The sequence below is a fragment of the Aotus nancymaae genome, unplaced genomic scaffold, assembly GCF_030222135.1.
Source record: "Aotus nancymaae isolate 86718 unplaced genomic scaffold, 86718_ANA_hifiasm-v0.15.2.pri h1tg000021l, whole genome shotgun sequence".
Classification (NCBI taxonomy): Eukaryota; Metazoa; Chordata; class Mammalia; order Primates; family Aotidae; genus Aotus; species Aotus nancymaae.
Window position 1 is genome coordinate 29,965,985 of NW_026988433.1, and position 18,061 is coordinate 29,984,045.

The 18,061-nt window shown below is 47.1% G+C and overlaps 1 protein-coding gene across 1 annotated transcript; it reads right to left on the minus strand.

Moving 5' to 3' along the window:
- Positions 1 to 1,082: 1,082 nt before the first annotated feature.
- Positions 1,083 to 3,929, minus strand: ASCL1 (achaete-scute family bHLH transcription factor 1). Its single transcript, XM_012469217.3, has 2 exons — positions 2,607 to 3,929; positions 1,083 to 2,247 (listed from the first exon to the last, which is right to left on the minus strand). The coding sequence occupies exon 1, from the start codon at positions 3,364 to 3,366 to the stop codon at positions 2,653 to 2,655; it is 714 nt and encodes a 237-aa protein (XP_012324640.2). The 5' UTR covers positions 3,367 to 3,929; the 3' UTR covers positions 1,083 to 2,247; positions 2,607 to 2,652.
- Positions 3,930 to 18,061: the final 14,132 nt, after the last annotated feature.

Below are 18,061 nucleotides of genomic sequence, written 5' to 3' on the forward strand. Positions count from 1 at the left end.
AATGTGCATTCTATAGAGGGTCATTTAGCAAAATGACATCAGACGCTGTGGCGTGCTCCGCGCATCGCGGCTTTAAAAACTGATTATTCTGTGCCACTAAATGGTATAGATGTACCAACACAGACTAGATTTTTAACTCTGGAAGACGTGCTGGCTACCCGTTCTTTGTTGGGTTTTGTAAGATGCATTTTGCGCTCGGCTTTCCGCTTGGCTGGAGACACGCAAACTGAATCTGCAAGTAATGCAGGCGGCGAGCGAGGAGCCGGCGAGAGGCCGAGTAGGATTCTAATCACGTCCTTGCTAACTGACAAGAAGCAAGCCAGCCAAAAACCCACCAATTTCTTTTTGAATCTTGGTAATTGGGTACTTTTACACGCAGCTCACGCTATTAGGATAGAGTCACAAGCTTAGATAGGCCAGTGTCTCAAAGAGACCACACATTTCTAATGCTTTTTTTTAAATTAAAATCTCAATCTTTCTGGAATGAATTCATATCATATATGCCTTTTACTTAAAATCAATATGGCAAGTATGTGTATTGGAGAAAAGGAGTAGAAAATGTATGCCTGGAAGTGAAGGAAGAGAAAGGTGCTCACCACTGGGAGCTTGTATGTGGAGAGAGATGCCTCTCCAAGCCCCATCCCAGCACCAACATGCTCCCCACCCAGACCTAGTCTCCATTATTTCAGCCAGCCCCACCATAGTTTCACAAGGAGAAACTCAAAATGGAGTTGAGGATTGGAAAATTGTGGAGGACTCTCTCTTTCTGGTTCACTTTTTGGGGGGATTTTAAATTTTGATCAAAGGATAATGCAGCCATGAATCACTATTCTTTTGGTTGGTGTGTACATTTGCAGCATAGGATAGAAAGGAAACATATATACATGTATACACACACACACACATGCACACATTCATCACAAAGTCACCATTTGGATAGGCCTGGCTGTAGCACTTATCATTGTCATTTCTGCCACTTAGCATGTTTTGCAACATTCTCTTCTCCACCCACCTCTTCTTTTTGACATTTTCATAAAACTGGACTGGGGCATCAGAGTCAAAGAAAGCTTAGAGGCAGCTGGTTATTTTCATTTAAAAAAAAGGAAAAAAGTTTTATTACGAAACTAGTTTGTATAAAACAGGGTTATACATATTTTTGTAAGTTTGTAATAAAACAGTAAGAAAAAAAAGGCAGTAATAGAAATTTCCAAAAGGCAACCTATCAAAACCAACTGGCTGCCACTTTGAGTTTGGACAGTAGCTGCATAAACTTTGTTCTTCTTGAACAGTATTTAATAACATCATTAATACATTAACAACATTTCTATAAAGTAAGACACATTGGTGCTGAAGTACAACTGTGGCCTCTTGATCTCACCTATGAGCGGAGTTCTTTACAAAACCACATAGGGAAAATGGCAGTTGTAAGGTGAACTACACATCTAAAATATGCAGAGGTAATAGCATTACATGTTAAAGTATCAAGATATACACATTTTAAACCATTTGTACAAAACTTCTATAAATTTTTCTCTCTCTTTCTCTCTTATGTACAAAAATATCTTAATATATCCCCAAACTGGTTAGGATAGATACAAATAGATTTTTTTATAATAAAAAATTCACAAAAGATTGGAAGCAATCTATGATGAAAATGGTAGAAAAGACAGTGTGAGGGAGGCATGGGGTTTGGGAATCGGACCCTGGAGGAGAAGCAGGGTTTCAAAGGGCTGAGAATAGCATAGTTTCACTGTAAACCAGTGTCTACAGCTATTGGGGTGGGGGCTACCGAGACGAAAGACAGCAACTCATTTCTAGAGGGCTAAGAACTGCACTTTGAGAGAGGGCAGGGAGGTGAAGGGACCAGAGCAAGCGCTTTCAGCTGTGCATGTTAGTGGTGGTGGGAGTTACTACAATTCGTGTGCTGCTCCCTTCTGCCAGGAGCCCACTGCTTTTGCACACAAGCTGCATTTTGCGCGTTGACTCAGGTCCCAGGTGCTCTTCATATCTCCGTGAATGATTGGAGTGCAAAGATACTGTTCTGAGCGCTTAACGTTTTCTGAAAGCCATGTCTCTCAGGCTTGTCTCGCTTAGTTGGCATTGGGGTTGGTTGACTGTTTTTGTTTTTGTTTTTTGTCTTTTTTCCTTCTTCTTCTTCTCCTTTCTTCTTCTTTTTTTCTTTTTCTTTTCTCCCCCTCCCAACGCCACTGACGAGAAAGCACTAAAGATGCAGGTTGTGCGATCACCCTATAACATAAGGAAAATAACAGGAGAGGTTAATTTGAACTTGTAGGCTAGCGGTAGGGGGAGAGGGAGGTCTGGGGAAACAGTCTGTCAGGTAGGCACCTCTTTTGACATGTCCCAGTAATCGTTTCACCAGTATCTCTGCACCTCACTCCTACCCTTCACTCCTTGGAGACCTGGGCAAAGCCACTTTCAGAGGCCAGTGCTGAAACTAACAAACTAGGACTTGAAATCGACAAACTTTCACAAATCCTTTAAATAAAAATCCCCCCATCTCTTTGGAGACATCCCCACTTCCACAGACACTCAGAGGGAGGACTAAGGCAAGAATACCCCCCTGCCCGCCCCAAAATGCAACCTACCTGCTTCCAAAGTCCATTCGCACCAGGGCCTGACCAGGCCGAGCCCTCAGAACCAGTTGGTGAAGTCGAGCAGCTCCTGCTCCTCGGGGCTGAGCGGGTCGTAAGAGCCCTCGTCCGACGAGTAGGATGAGACCGGCGAGCCGGCCATGGAGTTCAAGTCGTTGGAGTAGTTGGGGGAGATGGTGGGCGACAGGACGCCAGCCTGGAAGGCGGCGCTCACCGCGTCATGCTCGTCCAGCAGCTGCTGCAGCGCGCGGATGTACTCGACCGCCGAGCGCAGCGTCTCCACCTTACTCATCTTCTTGTTGGCCGCGCCGTTGGGGACGTGCTCCCGAAGGGTGGCAAAGCCCAGGTTGACCAACTTGACGCGGTTGCGCTCGCGCTCGTTGCGGCGCGCTACGGCGGCCGGCTGCTGCTGCGGCAGGCTGTAGCCAAAGCCGCTGAAGTTGAGCCGGCGTTTGCAGCGCATCAGTTCGGGCGAGGACGAGCGCTGTCGCTTGACTTGCTTGGGCGCTGACTTGTGACCGCCCCCTGAGGGCTGGCCGTCGGCCGCCGGTCTCAGCTGCGGCGCCTGCTGCTGCTGCTGCTGCTGCTGCTGCTGCTGCTGCTGCGCGCTCTGTGCGGCCGCTGCGGCTGCGGCCGCCGCCGCCGCTGCGGCGGTGGCAAAGAAACAGGCTGCGGGCGGCAGGAAGGGCTGCTGGGGCTGCGGCTGGGGCTGCTGGCCGGCGCCGCCGCTCTCCATCTTGGCAGAGCTCTCCATGCGCAGCGGCGGCCAAGGAGTCGCGGAATCGGAGCAAGCGGGGACACGAGGTGCGGGGCGCGCGAGGGGGGACACAGACAGGACTTGGGTGCAGGAACAGAGAGGGAAAGAGGAAAGATGAAGAGGAGCCCTGAGGGGAGTTAAAATATATATACAAAATCCCCAGGAGACTTCTTAGAGCTGGAGCAAAGAGGGTGAAAATGCTTTTTCTCCTTCCTCTACGCCGCCTCCTCCCTCCCCTCCTCCCTTCGCGGGTTGGCTTCGGGAGCCTCGCGTGGCGCTCGCGTGTGAGGCTGCCGCTGGCGCCTTCTCGTTTCTAAGAAAAAAAAAAAAAAGCAGAAGCAGCAGCAAAAGTCAATGCTGAGCGCACTCTGCCGCTTTCGTCTCCTGCTAAGGCTGCGCTCTCTTGCGCCGGGTCTCGGTCTCTCCAGCCGTGGCTCAGGCTGTTTTTTATTATTTTGTTAACTCCCTTTCTTTCTGATTTCCTTCTTTCACTCGCTCTCCCTGCCTGGATCTCTGTCGGTGCGCCTTCCACGTTCCCTGGCCAGAAGTGAGAGAGTGCTGGGCGGCCGGAGTGCGTTCGCCTTTTCAATGGGACACCCAGCCCCACGCGCAGCACTGGCCCCGCCTCGCCCCCCACTCCCCGCTGCTGCTGCGAGCGGCTGCAGCCCCCACTCCCCCCCTCCTCTTACCTCCTCCTCCCACCCACTCCCTAAACTCCCCCTTCTCCTCTCCTCTCCCCCCTCCCGTTCCTTTCTCCCGCTCCTTGCAAACTCTCCATTCAGCCGGGTTTGTTGTTGCAGTGCGTGCGCCTGGCGCGTGCCGGACTCCCGGCTGAATAAACAGGCGGCGCGCACGGGGCGGGCTGCAGCCGGGGGTGGCTTTAGAAAGGGGGTAGGGGGCGTCACAGGAGGGACAATAGCTCTAGGAATTGAGGTGTATGGGTGGAAAGATTTGGGGTGAAGTTACCTTGGATTCTGCTAAGAACTTGGAGCAAAGCGCAGGGAAGGGTTTGGGCAGAAAAAAATGGCACAGGAGCGGTGTGGAGGTGAGGAGGGAGTGGGGCTCGACTTCTCTTGTTTTCTTCGCCTCCTCACTGTTATTCTCTTCGGGTTCTTCGCTGACCCTAGGAGTTGGAGCAAATTAAGATTGAAGTTTAGAAAGTTGGGGTCGGGGGAGGACTCCGTCCAGGACAGTGAAAAAAGTGCTGGACTAAGTGAAAACGTGGGTTCTAGTCCCAAGGCGTCCTTTCAATGCTCTGTGGCTCCTTGTAAGTAGCATCCTCTCTGAGCCTCCACTTCGTCGTCTTCAGCGGAGAACATGATCTCTAATGTCCCATTCAGCTCTGAAAGCTAGGATGTGCTCCCCACCCCTGAGCGTGGGCGGGGGGTGCTGCTGAGGAGAAGCGGCAATGAGGAGTGGTTGTGAGCCATGCTGTAGGGGAGTATATGGCAGGGACGTCCCTAGAAAGACCTCTGGCACCTGTAGCATCGCCCCTCACCCCCTCCATTCTCCCCTCCCCCGCCCCCAAGGATTATTTCCGGACCAGCTTCGGGAACATCATAGAGAAGGGAGTGCTCTGGGATATTCCTAGACCCTCCGAGAAGAAGCATGCGAGGCGGTGGTTGGGTGATGGCGCATAAGACTCCGGTAGAGCTTCCCTGGTTGTTCAGCGCCGCCGCGGGCACCTCGGCGGCCTTTGGCGCAGCCTCCATCCCGCCCCAGGCGTGTGCCCGGCGGTCCGGTGGCAGGCGACTGGGAGCCGAGCCCGGCGGGGCCGCGTGCTGGCGCCGCGAGGGAGGGGGTGGCGCTCGCAGCCGTTGCTCGGCCGCTTGGACAGCGCCTGCCCAGGCGCCCTTCCTGGGCCCTCGGCCCTGGCGCTCTCTGGCCAGAACCCCGTCCAGCTTCAGTACGTCTGGAGATGCGGCGCTGCGGAGAAAGCAGACCTAGCAACAGGCCCCACTCTTTAAAGCTCTGGTCCTGAGAGAGGCTGGGGCGCGTCTCGGGTTGTGTCTACACAGGCAGAACGAAGTGGAAGGCAGTCATCCGTTTGATTTTCCGGTAGAAATAATCCGAGACCTGGGTGCAGGAATGATTGTGGTGAATTACCCGGGTAATTGCTTCTAATTGAACTCCCCTTTGTGGAGATGGGTCTTTCTAAAGGGGCAACGGGGATGACCCAGGGAGTCCCTTTTGGTATGTGGGCTGGCTGAGTGTTTGTGGAACAATAGTGATGATGCTGGGCAATTAGGACAGGCAGCTCCCGAAGTGAATCACTTCTCTTCTCTGCCTCAGTTTCCTCCTTGCAGAATAGGTGGACTTGAGAGGTATAGGACCACATCGTGCCAGCAGAGATCAGTTCTGTAACCTCCCAGCCACACAGCCCCTTCTCCTCACGGCAACCTGTGGCTTGCTGACCTCACAGGACTGACTGAACCCTGTGGGAGCCACACTTCGGGCCTTTCTCTGCATCCTTGACCACAGGAAAGGGGCTAAGAGGTCTCTGGAAGTATAGCGAGTGAGCCCCAAAAGCAGAGTCACAACACAGCCTGGACACTCTGTGCCTCCCAGCCAGAGGACACCTCAGATCACTTGCAGAAATAGGAATTAATCAATCACTCCTTACCCACTACCCACATGACCCAGCTGTGTCTAAATGCCCCGTTCACTCCATTTCACCGAAATAGTTGAGCGTTGGGGGTGGGAGAGAGTGTCGCAAACATGGAAGCGTCTAGATGTGTTTCTTTTACGTTGAGCTAAATCATGAGCCCCAAGCTCCCTTGGACTTGGGCTCACTTCACAAAGGTCCAGAGTCTGAGCTCTACCACAGTATGTGGTATCTACCATACTTCAGATACCACAGTGGTGCCTTATAACCTTGGACAAGTCCTTCTGCTTCTCCTGGCCTCAGTATCCTGATCTGCACAGAAGGGATGTACACTAGCTAATTCTGAAACTTGTATCTAACAGCTTAGAAAATGTGCTGGTAACCAGCACATATTCCCAGTTTCCTTTTCCAGAAGGCGTACACAGAGATCTCAATTACCAGGGACTTAGAAGACAGAACCTCCTCTCCCCTTCGCCCTCCCACACACCATGAAATGGGTGCCCAAATGGAATTGCATTGTAGTGAAGAAGCCTTGTCTTGTAGTGGCCTTACTCCCTGGCCTCAGCACAGGAGAAAAGATAATTGGCACTGGGATCCTTCTGGCCAAAGCCACCAGAATATTTGTCCCTATTCTCCCTACACCAGCCCTGAGTCTGTCCTCACTCTTCTCACCCTAGTATGCTGTTTCTTCCTCACACGCTTTGCAAAGCTTTCCAAGAGCGCAGGCATTCTCCTCTCCCCACTCAAGTGAACCTGGAGTTTGCCGCTCGTTGTCATCTCCACTTTCTCTTCTAACCCTAAGGTAGAACAGTCTATGATTTTTCTTTAGAGGTTTGCATTTCTATCCTTGGAGATTCCACCAAGGAGAGTTTTCCATTGACATGGACTTTCTGGGCGTTTTCACCAGTGTGAAGCAAAAGATGGAAGGCTCGGGAGCCAAAATTAGAATCCTGCCTCTGACTCTGTGACCTAAATTATAATCCCTCTTCCCTCCCTGAGAGAACTGGCCACATGTTGTGCTCTCCTAGGCCCATGGAATTCCAGATAAAGCAGGCTGACTTGACTTGGTATCTAGGCCCCATTACCTGAGAACTGTGTGACCCTGAGACACTCTGGGAGTCTCTATTTCACCTATGCCAATAATTACAGCACCTACCTCCAAGAGTTGTGAGATTTCAATGATATGTATGTAGAGCACTCTAGCCCAGGTCTAAAGAGAAAGGGATTAATAAGGAAGTCGTGCTTACACAACCCACCCAGGAGAGGGTTTGTGGCAGGAGGAGCCTCAGCACTTGGCTTCCTGGAACCACTCTGTGAACATCTCTCCAGCCAATGGAGATCCAGTGCCACTCTGTCTCACTGTCCCAGCACCCAGAGGTGAGTAATTCCTGTCCTTTGTTGGAATTGACGGTGATGCTGGCATATTAAGGTGATGGAGATAGGAACCCTATTTTTAGATATGAGCAGTAGCAAGTGAGGTAGACTATAGAGATGTTCTGTGGCCTCCACATGCAAGGGACTTCAGCAGAGCCACTGGGACCTGCTTTCCATGGCTCCCTTGCCACACAGTGGGTCCGATTCTGAGAAAGTCCCTAGAGCTTTATTTGGCTAAGACACTTGAACAATGTCCCACTTATCTTCACGTGAAAGGAGAAGTAAACAGCTCACAAAAGGGGGGTTGATACCTTCATTCATAAATGAGGTGGTGGTACTCTCTTTGCCTGTATGTCAAGGGTGTTATGAGAATTACATCAGATGTTGTTGGGTAATTTGCTTTGCAAATCTCTACATATCAGAGATTGCCCTTTCACTCCTTCAAATAGCAGCATTCAAACAGTGTTCTGTCTCGTCATGGGAGTGGGGGAGTGGGAGGGCAAAGTGCTGATCCCTTTTGGTGCGTATCACCCAGAATACGGACATTGCAGAAAAATGAGAAGGCTTCTCTTTCTCTTCCAATATAATAAGGGACTTAATTTCTGCACCTCCAGACCCCTTTCCTATATCAGAACACTCTGGAGCTGAACCATACTTCAGAATAGACCTTATCTTCATTCAGCACCAGGATCTGCAGGGGGAGATGGCTTTCCTGGTGGCCACAGGGATCTGCTGCCCTGAGATCAGAGACCCTGTGTCCTAAGTCTCCTTAATTTCCAGTCACAACTGAAGGCCAGGCCACTGCCACCTTTGCTCAAGCTCAAGAACTATGTACATTCCCTTGATTGTGTGTCATCTCTCTGTAAAAAGAAGATATGACTCATCTCTTTGAAAAATAGTTTATGCTTTCTTTTTGGGGAGAGGAATTGATACTAAAGTGAAACTGGGATTTCCATTGGACAAATAATTTAATAAAGTTATATTTTTAACTTTAGTTAGATTCTGAATTGGGGCAAAGAGAGTACAAAGATGAACACAAATCTTGGATTCTGGATTTTGTTACAAGATTTTTAGTGTAAGCCTCAATTTGGGGGTGACTTGAGTTCCAGAAGCAGTGGATGCTTTGAGAAAAGTGAGTGTGCTTGGCATTCATAGCAAATATTCGGCTTCCAGGAGCTATAATTAATACAGAGCCTCTGTCCTGCTGGGGTGTGTGTTGCTCTAAGCCTGTGCTAGACACTGTCCGACCCAGGGAAAATGAAAAGAACATGACTGCACAATCTGCTGCTTCTAAGAACACCCTTCCCAAGGTAATTTTCAGAAAGGTTTGCTGCCCAGCCTGCATCGACTCTGCACTAGCCTTGGAGGGCCTGCTCAGGGGGCAGAATAGCACAAACCATGTATTTGGCTTGGCTCAGCTTCCTGGTCACAACAGCCAGGCTTGCACCTGCAGTCAGGAATTCAGCCTTCTAACAAATCTATTCACTTTTTCAATATGCTTTAAAAAGAAAAAGAAAAGTTGGAAAAACAAAACAAAAAAAGCACAAACTATATTTTATTGTGGCTTTGGGGATAAGGAGGGAATGTGGGTGGGGTGAGGAGGTAATTTGCAGCCACCCTCACCAGGCCTTTTGAAGTTCTCCAAATAAGGAGAAGTAACGCTAAGTCTTTATTTTTTTCTAAAGCCCCATTTACATTATGATTAAATACCTTCCTTGGATGAGCATAAAGAAAGTCGTTAATCTATATAGCTCTCCAAAGAATCAATACATTCTAAACTTTTGTAGGATTTGTTACACTCTATTTTGTTACAGTAGGCCAGCTCCTCTCTGTCTAGGCACATGGCTTTCCTTCCCTCCTCCTCCCCACCTCCTCCAAGAATGAAAATAAAGTAAAGGTCTTTCACGATAAACAAAACCAGCTGATTCTTCACAGAGAACCCCTGAATAGCTGGAGAAGAAAAAAAAACTTACAATAAATGGTGCATTTTTTTCTCTGCTGGGTATAGTATTCAAGGATCAGGGCAGTATTCAAACAGAGGTCCATTTTTTGCTCAGCAAGAGAGTTTAGAAAAGAAGCGTGGAGTCCATTCAGAGCTCTCCCCCCTTCACAATCGAAGGGCTCTATGAAACCTATCTTCCATGCCTTGTCAGAGTGTTTCTGGGGACCAATTAGTGCTTTGTTGCACGGCTTCTTTGCTGAATCTTTGAGCCGCAAGAAAAAGCGCTCTTGAGTCTCCCCTTATTTTGACCATTTCAGTCATTACTCAGTGTAATAATTAATATGACAACTGGACGCTGGAGTTTGTATAGAAACACCTCAGCTACAGGAGCAAGTGTGCAGTGGGTGGTAACGAGCCGCACATCAGCCGGAGAAGCCACACACAAAAAAAGGAATGAATGGCAAGAGAGAAAGAGAAAGAATAAAGATAAAATAGTTGGCACAACGCAGGGGAACATAAAACAGACTCAAATGGGGAGGGGGTGGGGGGAGGGGGGACAATTAGAAGGGGAGGGGGAAAAAACGCCCTACAGAGGTTAACTTATTTTGAAACTGTTTTCTGAATAGAACCGTGGAAGTGAGTGACCAGATTTCAGCCTATCAAATCTCCCACCCCGACTTTGTGGATCCTCTTGGAACGCAGGAGAGGGGAAGAGGGCTCCAGCAAACTTTAGGTTCTCCCCAGAGTTCTTCTGGAAGGTGCACTCAACACGCTACCCAGTCCCAGTTCCCAACCCTTTGCCCCGGGTTTGGCTTCTGTTTTTATTTTTGCAAAAATTCTGTTCCTCTTCGCTCCAACTTCGGTCTTTGGAGTTGTCAATGGAGAAGTTAGGGTGCTATGCAGTTCAGCCAGACAAGTGCAGTGCTACTACGCTGGGGAAGAATGTTGGTGAAAAGACATTTCAGACAGACCCCCAACAACTCTGCTTCGTTGACCCTCAGAACAGACCCTGCGGGACTCCTGAGCCACGAGGGGTCTCCCTGGTAGCGCGCAGCCAGGCCAGGCGCTGTGCCCAGGTCCCCGTGCGGTGCCCAGCTCTGCAGGTCCCTGAAAGTGCGCCCCGGGGTGGGGTTGCAACTCGCTCCGTGACGGCATAATAAATAATTAGAGGGTTTAAGCATGTTAGCCACAGCTCATGCTAATGAGCCAGATAAGGGCTCACGCTAACCCGAAGTGACAGTTTGCATATAGGAGGGAGGAAGAAAAAAAAAACCCTGCTTCCCCCCACACCCAAACTTGATTGCTCCTTCTTAAATTCATATGTCTACAAATCCCTTCCCCCATGCCTCCGACTTCCTTCTTCTCACATGCCCCCACCTTCAGCCACACAACGCAAACACTATCACTTTCTGACCCTTCCTTTGCCTTTCACCGGGCCCCACGGCATTGTGACGTCACAAAAACCCTGGGTGCCTATATCTGACCTGCCCGTAAAGTTCATTCTCAGTGCGTCCTGGCCAGTCTCAGCCCCTAAGCGGATGGAACGCACCAAGGGTCTCATCCACGAGGAAGGGCTTTAACGCTCAGGGTCAGGGACCTCTGAGAGCTCTTGGGGGCTTGCACGCCCTTGGATGCTCTGGCGTTCAACCGGGCGAGGGGACTACCTGCTGGGGCGAGGAATGCAGGCGCCTAGAGCCTTGGAGCTCCCGGAACGCTCCTGCTGCCTCCAGAAAGCAAGGGCAGTTTACCGAAGTGACTCAGGTCAGTCGTGTGTCCCCATTGTGTGGCCACGTGTCCTGTGTCCATCACCACCTCCCCAAAGTCCAAGCTCAGCCCGACTCCTTGCGGTGCGGCCTGGGAATGCTTTGGCCTATAAATCAGTTCGGTGGCTGGAGTTGTCTCCACCGCTGGGGCAAACCTGGACGCTGGCCCCGAGGGCCGAGGGGAAAGTGTACTCCTAACAGATTCAGGAGGAAGCAGCCAGCCGCAGCCTGAGCGCAGCATCTGCCAGGGAAGCTGTGCGCCCCAGGTCAGCTAGTTAACTATTTCATCTCTCCCCACCACTCTTCCCCAGGCTAAGTATTTGCAGCACGGGCAGGGACCAGTAACTGAATTTCAGTCCTTTTGAGGGGAAGATGAAGAAAGGGGTAGAGAAAGATTTCTAATAGTAGATATTCACTGTCATGGACTCTTTAGGAAACAGCAGCAAAGACAAGATTAAGTAAGTTGATATTTGTAAAATGCTGACAACAGTGCACATAATAAACGCAGGATATGTGGTAAGTACAGACAGACAGACATACATAACAGGAGGCATACGCTAATCATCTAAGATGTTAGAAAATACTGTTTAGATCTAAAAATGATCAAGGTTGACATGCTCATTGATTCATCAAATAACTATGAAACATAACCAGAGGAGAGTAAGACACAATGAGTGCCTTCAATCAATCTGTGATTTAGTAGACATTAAAGGAGATGTATAAGAAAGTCCATTAAAACATGCACTGGGGGCAACCATAGAGAATCTTCTTCCCTGTGCTTCCTTCTCTTTGGACTCCCACCCTCCTGAGTCTGCCAGACTGCTCCCAAATAAATATGCAGTCTAGATACAAGTGGTGGACTTGTTATGCAAACACATCCTAAAGTCATCCAGCCCCTCTTCCCCAACCAGATGGTCACCCATAAGCTTCTCCTATATAACAATTCATGAGCAGACACTAATGATTTAAACATACACACACCCTTTGACACATGTTAGTGGTAGGTGCAGTGAAAAGGCAAGTCACTTAAAGAGACAGATGCCAGGAAATCCTGGAACTTTCTAGCAAGTTCCAATCCTGGAACTCTGGCAAGTTGCTCATGCTTTCTTAGGCCCTTTAAAATGAGGGGGTTGAGTAAGATGCCTCCCCTCTGATTCTGACTACATAGACAATTCGGGCGTGGACCACATGATCTTCTAGTGGCAACCATTTCTCCCTTTGAGCAGACAAACTTGTTTTGCTGTTCTTCTCCCACTGACCAGTCCTTGTTGGTGCCAGGATTGTGGCTCTTGGTAGCCAGAAAGCAACGTCATGGGGTCAGCATGACTTTAACTCTGAGCAAGAGGTGAGCCATTGGTACATCAGGATGCACATGCAAAGGATGAAACTCACCATTGTCGCTAACAGCATTGCTTAGGAAATAGGATTCTCCTCTTCTGCGCGGTTTTGGGCCTGGGAATTGGGAGCCTGAGAAGCTGTCATTTCTGTGAGTTGTGTGGGTCGTTCGCCACCTGCCGGTTATACCTCAAACTGCAGTTGGGACTGTGAACGTTTGCAATGATTCTTTCAGGACTACTCCATTCTATTCTAATAATTCTTCTCCATAAAATTTGGTTCAACCACAGAGTATGGTGGCAACTGAATGACGTTCTCCCTGGATATCCCATTAGAGATAGCTGAGATGTTTGTTAATATTCAGATTCTGAATCTTCATCCCAGACCCACTGAAATCAGAATCTGGCAAATTGGCTCTTTTAACAAGCTACTTACTTGGTAGTCCCTTTGTATACTAAAGATAGAGAACTATTTCTCTAGAGGCATTCAGGGTGATAAGACAGTCTTCATTACTCAGACTCTTGAAGAACTAAACTAGCCATGTAAATATGTTAACACTTTCTTTGGGTTGATCGATGCCCTGGTGACTTTGAGGGAGAGGAGAGGCTCAGTAAGTTATGACAGGGATGACCTTTGATACTGGCCCTGAAGAAAGGTCAGTAACTTGCAGTGGGAAGAAAAGAGCCACAGAAACAACCTACTCAGCGCTGGAGCCTTTCACTTCCTTGGCTTTCTCCACTCCAGTAGCCTTAACTTCCCTTCCTCTTCAGCCACCCCTTTCAAGCCTGCATCTTGGGCTTTGTCTTCACCCAGAACAGCTCCAGTTTGGAAATCTTATCTTTCCATTCCCACATGTAACCTCATCCTGATTCTTCCTCATCCTCACTTCTGCTCTACGTTTCTCCAACCTCCTTTCCTGAGCTCTATTTCTTCCCAATCTGGTCTCCCCCAACTCAAGGAAGTTTGATTGATTAATTCATAAACCTATAACTTATAAAATGCTTACCTTTCCATCCTAAAAAAAAAAGGCCAATATACTCTTTGATCTTGTGACCACCGTCAGTGCTCTGCCAAATTTTTTTAACAGTAGTCGACACCCACAGTTTCATTGATTTCTCACTCTTCCTTCTGAGGTGCCCAGAGATTTGGTTAAACATTCTTCTGAGTGTGTCTTTGGGAGTCTTTCTGGATGAGGTGGGCTGAGTAAAGATTGTGGGTGAGCCTCATCCAATCCGTTGAGGGACTGAGGATAAGTGAGGGAGAACTTACTCACTGACTGTCTTAGAACTGGGGTACCAGTCTTCTCCTAACCTTGGACTCAGACTCATTCTGGAACTGTACCCTGGGTCCACAGTTTGTCAACTGCAGATCTTGGGACTCCTCAGCCTCCATAACCACATGAGCAAATTTTTTAAAATACATCCCCATCTACATCTAATCTCTTATTGGTTCTGTTTCTCTGGAGAACCCAGACTAATACATTCACCTCTGACTCTATTTTGCTACACATAACCTAGTTGATGCGATCATCTCCCTGCATCTGGCCCTGTGGATCACTCATCTCTTCTTGAGGTTCTCTCCTCCTTTGACTACCATTGTTCTTATCCCTCTGATCCTTTGCTTCTCAATACTTAGTTTTTTAAATTTCTCACCCCCAGTGTCAAGTTTCTTGATGACCTATGCTGCCTTCAGAGTTCAGCTTCTACCTCTTCTGCTGATGACTCTCAAATTCTTGTTTCTGGCCTGACCTTCTCCCTGGGACCTGAAACTGGTGTGATCAACATTGCTACTGGAATATCTTATGGGTGTATCAAGGGCAACATATTTGAAACTGAGCTCATCATGCTTACTCCCTCAACTCATTCCCTCCTTTTGTGTTCTGTATTTCAGGGCTTACACAGTCAAACCAAAATCCTGGTGTCATACTACACACTCACCACTTTCTCCACAGCCACTCCACAACCACCAAGCCCTAACAACTATACACACACACACATATATATACACACACACATATATATACACACACACACATATATATACACACACATATCTATACACACACACACATACACACACACATATATATAGTATGTATATAATATAAACAAAGTATGTAATGAAGAACGTATCTGAATTTAAATCATTTTTCTCTCCCTGTTACTATATTATTGCCTTACTTCAGTATTGTTCCAGTTGGTAATTCTGCTTTTATTTTCATCTCCCTCAAATACTGTTTCTTCACTGCCACCAGAATGATCTAACTAAATGTCGCAGTCACATGTATAAAAGGCATCAGAATGTAAATAAATGGAACTTTATATTACACCCCCAGGCAAAGCGATCTTTTCAAAGTATCACATACCCTGTTGCTCCTCTACAAAGCCTTTCAGAAGAGTTAGAACAGGATGGCTGAATAGAAGCCTTCACCTATCATCCTCCCCACACCAACACAAAATTGAGTAACTATCCACACATAAAAGCACCTTCATAAGAACCAAAAATCAGGTGGGCGATCACAGTACATGATTTTAGTTTTATATCACTGAAAGAGTCACTGAAGACGTAGAAAAGACAGTCTTGAATTGCTGACGCTACCCCTCCCCCATCACCTCAACACCACACCAGCAGTGGCAGCAAAGCATGGGGAGAAAATCTGTGTCCTTGGGTAAGGGACAGCACAGGAATTGTGGGACTTGCCATTGGAACTCAGTTCTGCCCTGTCACAGTGGAAAGCAACACCAGGCAGAACTCAGCCAGCACCTACAGAGGGAGCATTCAGATTAGGCCTAGCCAGAGGAGAATCGCCTATCCTAGTGTTCAAAAGTTCAGTTGCTGCAAGCCTCACTTAGGCTAAACAGCTCTAGGGTACTAAATAAACTTGAAAGGCAGTCTAGGTCATAAAGACTGCAATTCCCAGGCAAGTCCTGGTGCTATGCTGGGCTCAAAGCCAGTGACTTGGGGGGCACAAGACCTAGTGAATCCTCAGCCAGGGTGGCCAAGGGAGTGCTCGTGCCACCCCTCCTCCAACCCCTGACAGCACAGCCCACAGCTTCAGGAGAGACTCCTTCCTTCTGCCCGAGGAAAGGAGAAGGAAGAATAAAAAGGATTTTATTTTGCAACTTGAAGATCAGCTCAGCCACAGTAGAATAGGGTGCTGGGCAGAGTCCTGAGGCCCCCATTCCAGGACATAGCTCCCAGACATTTCTAGACACACCCTGGGACAGAAGAGACCCCACTGCCTTGAAGTGAAGGACCTAGTCATGGCAGAACTCATCACCTGCTGATTAAAGACCTTGGGTCCTGGATAATCAGCAACAGTAACCAGATAGTATATGCCATGGGCCTTGGGTGAACCCAGACATGCTGGCTTCAGGTGTGACCCAGCATATTTCTACCTGTGGTGGCCCTGAGGAAAGACTCCTTCTGTTTGACAAATGGAGGCAGAAGAATAAAGGGGACTTTGTCTTGGAGCTTAGGTACAAGGTTGGCTGCAGTGGAATAAAGTAGCAGGCCCAGACACCAATGAACTAGATGGGCAAGTATCAAGACCATCTAGAAAAACATGACCTCACCAAATGAACTAAACAAAACACCAGGAACCAATATTGAAGAGACAGCGATATGTGACCTTTCAGACAGGGAATTCAGAATAGCTGCTTTGAAAACTCAACACAATTCAAGATAACACAGGGAAGGAATTCAGAATTCTATTGAATAAATTTAACAGAAATTAAAATAATTAAAAAAATTAAACAGAAATTATGACGATGAAAAGTACAATTGACTTCCTGAAGAATGTATTACAGTGGTAATATATTGGTTCAACCATTGTGGAAAACAGTGTGGCAATTACTCAAGGATCTAGAAATAGAAATTCCATTTGACCCAGCAATCCCATTACTGGACATATACCCAAAGGATTATAAATCACTCTATTATAAAGACACATGCACACGTATGTTCATTGCAGCACTATTTGCAATAGCAAAGACCTGGAACCAACCCAGATCCCATCGATGATAGACTGGACAAGGAAAATGTGGCACATATACACCATGGAATACTATGCACCCATAAAAAACAATGAGTTCGTGTCCTTTGTAGGGACATGGATGAGTCGGGAAACCATCATTCTCAGCAAACTGACACAAGAACAGAAAATAAAACACCACATGTTCTCACTCATAGGCAGGTGTTGAACAATGAGAACACATGGACACAGGGAGGGGAGCATCACACACTGGGGTCTGTTGCGGGGGCTAGGGGAAGGACAGCGAGGGTTGGGGAAGTTGGGGAGGGATAAAGTGGAGAAATGCCAGATATATGTGACAGGGGGATGAAGGTAGCAAACCACCTTGCCATGTATGTACATATGCAACAATCCTGCATGATCTGCACATGTACCCCAGAACCTAAAGTACAATTTAAAAAAAAAAAGATAATTGACTAAGCAGAAGAAAGAATTAGTGAGCTTGACGACACCAAGACTATTTGAAAATACAGAGGAGACAGAAGAGTAAAGAAGAATGAAGCATGCCTACAAGATCTAGAAAATAGCCTTAAAACAGCAAACCTAAGTTGTTGACCCTAAAGGGAAGGTAGAGAGAGACAAATGGGGGTAGAAAGTTTTTCAAAGTCATGATAGCAGAACTTGCTGAACCTAGAGAATGATATCAGTATTCAAGTACAAGAAGATTATAGAACACCAAGCAGATTTAATCCAATTAGGACTCCCTGAAGACATTTAATAATCAAACTTTTAAAGGTTAAGGATAAAGGAAGGATTCTAAAAGCAGCAAAAGAAAAGAAACAAATAACATACAATGGAGCTCCAATACATCTGACAGTAGATTTTTCAGTGGAAACCTTATAGACCTGGAGAGAGCAGCATGACATATTTAAAGTACTGAAGGGAAAAAACTATTTTTTCTTTCCAACTTATATTTTAGGTTCAGGGAATACACATACAGATTTGTTACATGGGTAAATTATGTATCACAGGGATTTGGTATACAGATTATTTTGTCACTCAGGTAGTGAACATAGTATCGATAGGCAATTTCTCAATCCTCACACTTCTCCCACCCTCCAACCTCAAGTAGGCCTCAGTATCTATTGTTCCCTTTTTTGTGTCTACACTCAATGTTTACTTGGTTTTCTATTCTTGCATAAATTCACTTAGGAAAATGGCCTCCATCTCTATTCATATTGCTGCAAATGACATAATTTTATTCTTTTTTATGGCATAGTATTCATGGTGTATATGTACTACATTTTCATTATCAAGTCTACCATTGATGGGCATCGAGGTTGATTACATGTCTTTGCTATTGTGAATAATGCTGCAGCAAGCATATGAACATGTGTGTCTTTATGGTAGAATGATTTATCTTCCTTTGGGTATATAATATAATGCTGGGTTGAATGGCTAGTTCTGTTTTGAGTTCTTTGAGACATCTCTAAACAGCTTTCCATAGTGGCTAAACTAATTTACATTCCCACCAGCAATGTATAAACATATCCCTTTCTCCACAACCTCACCAACATCTGCTACTTTTTTACTTTTTTATGATCACCATTCTGATTAGTGTGAGACAGTATCTCATTGTGGTTTTCATTTGCATTTATCTAATGATAAGTGATGTTGAGCATTTTTTCATATACTTGTTG